Source organism: Myotis brandtii, unplaced genomic scaffold (assembly GCF_000412655.1).
Source record: "Myotis brandtii unplaced genomic scaffold, ASM41265v1 scaffold133, whole genome shotgun sequence".
In the NCBI taxonomy this organism is placed as follows: domain Eukaryota; kingdom Metazoa; phylum Chordata; class Mammalia; order Chiroptera; family Vespertilionidae; genus Myotis; species Myotis brandtii.
Window position 1 is genome coordinate 2,247,832 of NW_005354718.1, and position 10,139 is coordinate 2,257,970.

The window sequence follows — 10,139 nt, forward strand, 5'->3', positions numbered from 1 at the left end:
AGCTGGTCACACCCCCTTCAGGGTGGGGGTCCCCACTGGGGTGCCTGGCCAGCCTGGATGAGGGGATGATGGCTGTTTGCAGCTGGTCACACCCCCTTCAGGGTGGGGGTCCCCACTGGGGTGCCTGGCCAGTCTGGGTGAGGGGCTGAGGGCTGTTTTCAGGCTGGTGGGTGACTGAAGCTCCCAGCCTCTCCTTTTTGTTTCTTTTTTTTTATTCTGGGATTTATTTACTTTCTATGGCTGTCACTGGAGTTGAGAGCTGGCTTTAGCTCTGAGGCCGGCTCCAGCTTGAGGCCTCGGCTGCTGAAAGCAGATATCTGGGCTTTGTTTAGGTTCTATAATTGAAACACTGTTGCCATCACTGCCGCTCTAAGCTCTGAGCCCGCTGCCAGCTGAAAGCAGCTATCTGGAGCTCGTTTAGGTTCTATAATTGCAACTTTGTTGCATCCGGAACTCAGAGCTGGGCTGCCGCAGGCTGGGGACCTTGGCTTCCTCTGTCACTGGAGCAAGCAAGCCTCCTGTTTGCTTCAGCTGCCTGGCGGCCGGCAGCCATCTTGGTTGGCAGTTAATTTGCATATCCTTCTGATTAGCCAGTGGGAAGGGTGTCGGGGTTATGGTCAATTTGCATGTTTCTCTTTTATTAGACAGGAGATATATATATGTGTGTGTGTGTGTGTGTGTGTGTGTGTGTGTGTGTATATATATATATATATAATGTATATATGGTGTGAGGTAAGAGTGAAACATTTTTTTTTTGTGGGTGGATGTCCACCTGGCTCAGCACCATTTGTTGAAGAGACTATGTAAATTTGCACTTGAAAAATAAACCAGACAGGAAATCTCTACTTTTTTTCCATTTAGCTCTAATACTTGAATAATTCACTTGGGATTACATCTTCCTCATAAATTTAGGTTTAACCACTAAGATATAGATTCAAATTAGTTCTGAGTTGCCCTGGACAGTGTTGTTCAATGGTTAGAGTGTTGGCCCGAGCACCTCATATTGGTATATCACGGGATATAAATATACACTGTAACCTCACAAATGTTACTTTCTTCAGCTGCCATTATATTGGGTGAAATATACCACTGCTATTGAAATTGGTCTTTCTGAAAAGGGAGTGGAGTCCAGTAAGGGATCCTGAATTGGTCTTTTGTGGGGCAGATCAAGATGAGAGCTCAGTCAATATCTGAATATAAAGATATTTTCTTGTCATAGCCGGTTTGGCTCAGTGGATAGCGTGCCAGCCTGTGGACTGAAGGGTCCTGGGTTCAATTCCGGTCAAGGGCACATGCCTGAGTTGTGGGCTTAGTCCCTGGTAGGGGGTGTGCAGGAGGCAGCTGATCAGTGATTCTCTCATCATTGATGTTTCTATCTCTCCCTTCCTCTCTAAAATCAATAAAAATTGTTTTTTGTTTTTAAAAAGATGGTTTCTTTGTTTAAATGCCCTCTGTGCTGATCTAGTCCATGGTCTTATAAGTCAAAATAATGATTACCCTTTGGGGAGGGGAACAGGTAGAGACAAAGGGAGCATCTGAGTATTGGTAATATCAATGTTTCTTGACTTGGGTGCCGGTTACAATCTTCACCATGAAAATTCATCATGTTGAATGCTTATGATTTGTGCTCTTTTCAATATATATGTTACACTTCAATAAAAGTTTACTTTTAAGATATCCTCTACTTTGAACAATTTTAATATTGGGTCTTTGTCAGATAATACTTTTTCTAAAATAATATCTTGATGAAAAATGTTCCCGGATATTAAAGCCTGCAGGTTAAGTTGACAATAGGGGCTTCAATATAGACCCGCTAAACTCTGCAATGAAGTTATTACTGGGAATTGCTAGTTGGCTGTGTTGTTACATATTGCTTAACGATAACCTGTAAATTTTAGGAGATAGTGTCCTAAATGATAGCCATTTATCTGCTTACACACTAGGACTTTTTGAGGTTCATTTTCTTGTTTGACTTTATCCAGAGGACAGATTTCAACATTCTGGACAAGCACTTATTCTGTACACAGTGGTATCACAGATGAGAACCATGATGCCAAACTAATTCTCATTCTTTTGGTACATAATCTTTATTTTCTTCTCCCAAAGCTTCATATATCTCCTGTTGATGTTCTGAAATTTCACAATGATGCACCTTTTTATGGGTTATTTTCTGTTATTCATTGCTCAGTATTAGGAGAACCTTCACAATCTAAAAATATGTCCTTTTCTGAGAAGTTTTTGTCTTTTCTGGGAAGTTTTCTTCTATTGTGTCTTTGAGTATTTCCATTTCTCTCCTTTTTTTAATTATTAAATTAATCTTTATGGCATTTCTCTTTATTGGACTACCATGACTCAGTTTTTTGGTTGTTTGACTTTTTCCTTTGCTTCTTGAAAGATATCCTTGAATTTATTTTTCAGTCCTTTTATGAACTTTTATAGTCCACAATCATATTTTTAATTTCTAAGAATCTTTTTTGTTCTCTGCCCTCTGCTCTCTCACAGTAGCCTATTTCTGTTTTACCATTGCAAAACTTATCAAATATCTATTGGGTTACTTATTAGAATCTTTCATTCTAATAATTCTTTCATTCCCTGAATTATTATCTTATTCATCTTAATTCTACTCTTTTGTGCTATTAATTTTCCTAAGATTTCTGGTGAGCCTTGGTTGTCCATTCAGATTTATGAAAAGGCCTGGATGGATTACTGTAGAAAACTGTTATGGGTTTGTTTGTGGTTTGTGGTTTGTTTTTCTACAGGTCTTTCCCGTCTGTACTCTGAGAAGGACCATTAAGTTGATAGGCCTCACTCTAGGATATGTGGTCAGGGAGCAAGGGGACAGATTCGCAACCCCCTTCCCCAAATAAAAGGATTGTCTTTCTGGGTGGCCAACCTCCCACACTTGGTTGAGGTTTTGCTCAGGTAGATCTTTCAGTTTCTTTTCATAGCAGTGCTCTGTTTGTATATTTTATTTGGAGAAATGCCTATTCAAGTCCTTTGCCCATTTTTTTAATTTTAATTTTTATTATAGTTTAAAATTTTATTTAGCTTTTTCAAAACATGTTTTTTCAACTTGAATTGAGATGGTATCAGTGTATGTTTTTTAAGATAATTTTTTAATTTTCAGTTATAGTTTATATACAATATTATATTAGTTTCAGATGTACAACCCAGTGATTAGACATTTATATAACTTACAAAGTGATTATCCCAATAAATCTAATATTCATCTGATGCCATATACAGTTATCACAATATTGACTCTATTCCCTATGATATAGTTTATAACCCATGACTATTCTGTAACTATCAATTTGTACTTCTTAATTTATATGTCAAAATGATTTCTGTATCTATGGATCTATTTCTGTTCTGCTTGTTTATTTTGTTTTTTAGATTCCACGTATAAGTAAAGTTAAATGGCATTTGTCTTTCTCTGTCGGACTTATTTTATTCAGCACAATACCCTGTAGGTCTATCTTAAGTACCAGGTTATATTATGAATGACTTCTGGTTCATTCATTGCTATAAAAAGTATTATCCTAAGAGGTCAAGGAAGATTAGAATCCAGATTATTGTTCCAGAGCTTTGTGCTCAGTCTCCTATTTCTACCTTTGTCACCATCAGATGTGCTGGAGATGAGTTTGTTGAATTAAGCACTGTAAATGTTAAACCACAAGAGGAACAGTATTAAAGGCTCCCGGGTAAACAGAAACACTAGCATTTAGTACAAAGAGGGTGAAAGAGTAACTTTTATCTCTTCTGTTAGTAAACATCTTAAAGGCAGGAATCAGATTTGTTGAGTTTATATTTCTTCATATACTTATGACCCAGATTTAACAGTTAACATTTTGCCACATAATTCAGTGTGTATTTCCTATAACAAGGACCTTCCCATACCAAAATCAAGAAATTTAGCATTTTGATGCAGTACCATTTTGTAATATTTTATATTCTGTATGGTCATATTTCATTTTTACCTATTGGTTCCATAATGTCCTTCATAGCAATTTTTCTTCTACTCTAGGATCATGCATTGAGTTTAGTTACATGGCTCATTAGTCTCCTTGGATCTGAAACAATCATGCCTTTCTCTGTCCTTTATGACGTTGGTATTTTTGAAAAGTATAGCGCAGTTATGTTGTAGACAGCTTTATATTGGCACAGAAAATCAATCAAGTTTTCTTTTTGAAATACTTATTGAACATTTTTTGGGAGAACACCTTTCTTTCAAAAAGTTTAATATTGGAGCCTTGGCTGGTTTGGCTTAGTGGATAGAGCATCAGTCTGTGGACTGAAGGGTCCCAGGTTTGATTCCAGTCAAGGGTACATGCCTGGGTTGCGGGCTCAATCCTCAGTAGGAGGAGTGCAGGAGGCAGCCAATCAATGATTCTCCCTCATCATTGATGTTTCTCTCTCTCTTTCCCTCTCCCTTCCTCTCTGAAATCAATAAAGATATTTTTTTTTAAAGTTTAATATTGGAAATAAATGTGCTTTTAGAAAAAGACGTGCTTTAACTTACAGACTTAGATTTAAATCACGGTTCTGCTACTTAGTGGCTTTGTAGCATGGGGCAAGTTACTTTATCTCACTGACTCAACTTCCTCAGTTCTAGAAGGATATAGGTAAAATGTTAGCATTAAGAAATGAGATAATGTATATAAACAGAGCGGCACATAATGTGTATACAGTGAGAGGTAACTAATAATACACCAACATAACTTCCAAGTTGTGAGTAGATAACTACTCTTGCCATGTTTGAAGGTTAAATAGTCCTCTAACTCTAGTCTGTAGAAGATAATGGAGAAAAAAAGAGAGCAAGGAAGTCTGGAAATCAGTTAGTTTCTTACATTTTATTCTTTCCTTGGACTTAAGGATTGCCTAAGAGTTATTTGTATGTCATAGTGCTGTAGATCTTCCTGTTCATTCTCCAAACTTAATAACTAAGTACAAAATGGTAATGTTCAAGGAATCATTTACAGGGACAACTGAGTATTTGCTCGTTGGTGGTTTATTGACGTAACCTGTGTGCTGAATTCACTGGAATGTGGCAAAGTTAAATCTGGCTTCTTCCACTCCTAACTTGGTGCAAGAAACACTTGGCAGCTATTAAAGTGCTATTCTTTGCAGTTATTTAGTATAATTTGCCACAGAAGTAAATTCCAGAAGGTAATATCCTTGCTAGGAGTTCATGCTAAGGGCCAATGGTCTCTAACTCAAGGTGATTCTCTTGGCAGCCGGGAAGATTTCCAGCGGATTCCAGAACTTGCCATCAACCCATTGGGGGACCGGATCATTAATGCCTTCTTTCCAGAGGGGTGAGTTCCTGCAGTTATTTGGCTTCCTTTCTGAGGTTGATCTGGAATAATGATGTTGGTTGGGTCATCTCAGACCACAATCCTCCTGATTATATTAAACATCCCTAACGTGGTCATATCTAAAATATGCCTTTTCTTCTACCCTCCTCCCTTTTTAAACTTTAAACAGGTATATAAGCCCATCTTTAAAATTCTGTTTTTAATCCCTGTTTATCTATTTTTTAAATTATTTTTTTAAATCCTCACCTGAGGATTTTTTTAATTGATTTTTAGAGAGAGATGAAAGGGAAGAGAGAGAAACATCGATATGAGAGAAACATTGACCAGTTGCCTCCCATACATGCCACAACCAAGGATCAAACCAGAAACCTATGTATGTGCTCTGACTTGGAATCAAATCTCCAACCTTTTTAGTATACAGGACAACACTCCAACCAACTGAGCCACGCTGCCAGGGCTAATCCCTGTTTATCTTTGATATAAACCTAAACTCTTTAAAAACTTTATTTGGAAATTATTTCAATATACAGAAAAGTTGCAAAAATTGAAAATAGTGCAAAGCACACCTGTATATCTTTTACCCAGACACATCTATTATTATATTGTTGTTAACATGTTGCTTCATTTGCATGTACTTTCTGTCTTTCAGTCCAAACCAATAAAAATATAATCAAGACACAGACATAATTATGCATTTTCTAGTAGCCACATTTAAAAGTAAAAATTAACAAGTTAAATGAACTTCAGCAATATATATTTTATTTAATCTAATATATTCAGAGTATCATTCAATATGTAATTAGTATTTTAAAATTATTAATATATCTTAACATTCTTTTTTAAAATACGTTTTTGAAATTTAGTGTGTAATTTACACTTACAGCACCTACCAAATGCTATAATCATATAAAATATTAGGTAATTTATTCTTTGTTTTCCAGCTTTATTGAAGATATGATTGACATATAACATTGTGTAAGTTTAAGATATACAACAGTGACTTTATAGATTTTATTGTAAAATGATTACCACAATGACATTAGTTAACATATTCATCACCTCACATAGTTAACTTTTTTGTATGTGGTAAGAACTTTTATAATATACTCTCTTAGCAACTTTCAAATATATAGTATAGTCCGGCCGGCATGGTTCAGTGGTTGAGCGTTGACCTATGAACCAGGAGGTCATGGTTCGATTCCCGGTCAGGGAACATGCTCAGGTTGTTGGCTTGATCCCCAGTGGGGTACGTGCAGGAGGCAGCCGATCAATGATTCTCTCTCATCATTGATGCATTGATGTTATCTCTCTCTCCCTCTCCCTTCCTCTCTGAAATCAATAAAAATATATTTTAAAAAAAACACACACAATATAAAACATATAGTATAGTATTGTTAACTATAGTCACCATACTGTACATTACAACCCAGAACTTATTCATCCTATTACCATTACTCATTCCTCCCATTATCTATTTTATCTATAATAATAAAAGTGTAATATGCTAATTAGACCAGACAGCTAAACAACCTTCCAGACGTCATTCCGGATGAAGCCACCAGGGTAGGGGCCAAGGCAGTTAGGGGCAATCAGGCAGGCAGGCAGGCAGAGTGGTTAGGGGTGATCAGTCAGGCAGAGTGGTTAGGGGCGATCAGGCAGGCAGGCAAGCAGGTGAGTGCTTAGGAGCCAGCGGTCCTGGATTGTGAGAGGGATGTCCAACTGCCGGTTTAGGCCCAATCCCACTGTGGGTTCGGGCCTAAACCGGCAGTTGGACATCCCCCAAGGGGTCCTGGATTGTGAGACGGTGCAGGCCGGGCTGAGGGGACCCACCTCCCGTGCATGAATTTCATACACCGGGCCTCTAGTTTTAATATATTATTTATATTCCAATTTTATCAGTTCATCCAATAATCTCCTTTATAGCACTTTTGCCCCCTTTAATAACAGAATGCAGTCTGGGTCAGTTGTCATGTATCTTTAGCCTTCTTTAATTTGGAATATTTGCACAGCCTTTGTTTCTTTTTGTGGGTTTTATTTTGTTTTGTTAGTATTTTTTTTACAACATTGACTAAGAATACAGTTGTCCCCACCTCATACGCACTTACTTTCTCAAATATAAAGTTTGTCTAATATAAAGCTAGGCTGTTGATATGCTTCACTACCTAATACACTGCCTTCAAAGTACTGAGTCAATATTTATTGATTTGATTAGGTACCTTTTCATGAATAAAGTTAGTCATATAATCTTGTTTTAAGTAATCGCTAACAATCTCTTCCTGGTTCCTTGTGGCTTGTCTGTGTGACCCAAAGGACTTTAAGAAGTTATGTGGTTGCGAGTTCTTAATAATGAGACTAAGTATCAGTGAGGACACTATCACATAAAATGCCTGGAGAAATTTTAGAACTCTGAATTGAGAGCAAAGGAATTTGCAGGTTGAGAATTTGGATACTCGGTAAATCTGAGTGATAGTCAGAGGAACACTAGCAGCCAATTTATATGAAGGCAGGAATATGAAGACTGAGACCTGCTCTTTCAGATTCATGTTGACCATGAGTAATCTGCTACCCTTCCTCATTTTCCCCCATTTCTCTCCCTGAACTGCCCTGTTGGTTTTAGGTGTGGTTTTTCTACTTCTTCTTTTAGCTCTTGCAGAACATTGAACTTCTCCAGAGAGACCTTTCACAGCTATGTTTCAGATCTTTTGCAAAGAAAAGTAAACCCTATAGAGTCATTTTGCCAACTTTTTTTCAAAGTTCCTCAGTCACCCTTGATTATTTGAAGAAGCAGCTTGTGGAAAGTGTTTTGTAAGGCCAAACCACCTTTGTTGTGACTGCAGTATCGTCCACCATCCTACCCAGGGATCTGCTGCTAAGGACAATAGGCAGATGTACATGAGGAAGCTGAAGCCCACACTGGGATGCACTGCTAGGCTCTTAGCAGCTGCACCTCTGCTTCTTGCTCTTTCTAGTAAGATATAAATATCTAGCTTACAAGTTATGTTTTTTGTCTAGTCTTATGCAAGTGGATTTTTTTTTAATTCTCACTTGAGGACATGTTTTATTGATTTTTAGAGAGAGGGGAAAGTATGGGAGAGAGAGAGAAACATTGATGCAAAAGAGACATCAATCGGTTGCCTCCTATTACGTGCCCGGGGATCGAACATGCAACCCAGGTATGTGCCCTGACTGGGAATCGAATCCACAACCTCTCAGTATACAGGATGATGCTCCAACCAACTGAGCCACACTAGCCAGGGCTGGAATCTTTTTTTTAAACAATGTGATTTGAGCTCTGGCTGGTGTGGCTCTGTTGGTTGAGCGTCATCCCGTGCACTGAAAGGTCGCCAGGTCAATTGGTCAGGGCACATGTCTGGGTTGCAGGTTCAATCCCTGGTCAAGGGTATGTTGTGGGAGTCATTCGATGGATGTTTCTCCTTCTTCTTTCCTCTCTCAAGAAAAATCAATTAAAAAAACATATTTAAAGAATGAGATTTGCCCCATCGGTGTGGCTCAGTTGGTTGAATGTCATCCAATGCTTGCACCGGGAGGTCACTAGTTTGATTCCCAGTTAGGGTACATACCAGGGTTGTGGGTTTCATCCCCAGAGGGGGCCATACAGGAGGCAGCAGATCAGTGTTTCTATTTGAAAGTGGAACATTGGTATATAGTCAATTTTTTATTGTTGTTATTAATCCTCACCTGAGGATATTTTTCCATTGATTTTTAGAGAGAGTGAAAGGGATGGGGAGAAGACAGAGAGAAACATTGATGTGAGAGAGACGCATCAATTGGTTGCCTCCTGCATGCCCCCCCAACCAGGGCTAGGGATCGAGCCTGCAACCAAGGTAGGTACTCTTGACCAGAATCGAACCCAATTACCTTCAGTCTATGAGCCGACACTCTATCCACTGAGCCAAACGGGCTAGGGTGGTATTTAGTTACTTTTAACTCAGAGACATTATGGCAATAAAATATGTACTTATTAATCTGTTTGTTCTGGCATATAACTCATATCTTATTTCATATTACTTGATTCCTCAGATCTTACTTTTTTAAAATATATTTTTTATTGATTTTAGAGAGGAAGGAAGAGGGAGGGAGAGAGAGAGAAACATCAGTGAGAGAGAATCATTGATTGGTTGCCTCCTGCAAGCCCCCCACTGGGGATCGAGCCAGCAACCCCAGCATGTGCCCTTGACTGGAATCAAACCGGGGACCCTTCAGTTTGCATGCTGATGCTCTATCCACTGAGCCAAACCAGTTAGGGCAGATCTTACATTTTTTACAAGATACTGCTCCATTAGTAGTATAGCTACTTTTAAGAACTAAAGGTTATTCTTTAGAACAGTGGTCGCCAACTGGTGGTCCGTGGACCACTGATGGTCCTTGAGGTCCAAAAGGTTGGCGACCGCTGGTTTAAGGAAACCTTTGGAGCAGCGGTCGCCAGTCGGTGGTCCATGAGGTCCGAATGGTTGGCAGCCCCTGCTTTAGAAGGTTGTACCTTTAGCAGGTCTCTGATCTGTATGTCTATAAAGACCTTCCATGCTTCATCTGATCAATGAGACACACAAAGACTGGCATTTATTCTTAGGAACCAGGCAACTGTTCTTTCCAGTACTGCCCTAGGCAAGTAACTATGTCACATGGGACATTCTTTTTTAATATTAAAGAACATTCTTCATTTATTCAAATTTTAGAATTATTTCTTTTTTTTTTCTTTTTTTTTTTCTTTTTTTTCTTTTTTACAGAGAGGAAGGGAGAGGGATAGAGAGCTAGAAACATCGATGAGAGAGAAACATCGATCAGCTGCCTCCTGCACAC

The 10,139-nt window shown here is 38.6% G+C and overlaps 1 protein-coding gene across 1 annotated transcript in view; it reads left to right on the forward strand.

The window, feature by feature from the left end:
• Positions 1 to 10,139, forward strand: part of CHP1 (calcineurin-like EF-hand protein 1) — a 49,042-nt gene that overhangs the window by 19,016 nt on the left and 19,887 nt on the right. Inside the window, exon 3 of the mRNA XM_005860258.2 lies at positions 5,238 to 5,318. Within this exon, the coding sequence (XP_005860320.1) occupies positions 5,238 to 5,318 (81 nt within the window). The remainder of the gene's footprint in view (positions 1 to 5,237; positions 5,319 to 10,139) is intronic.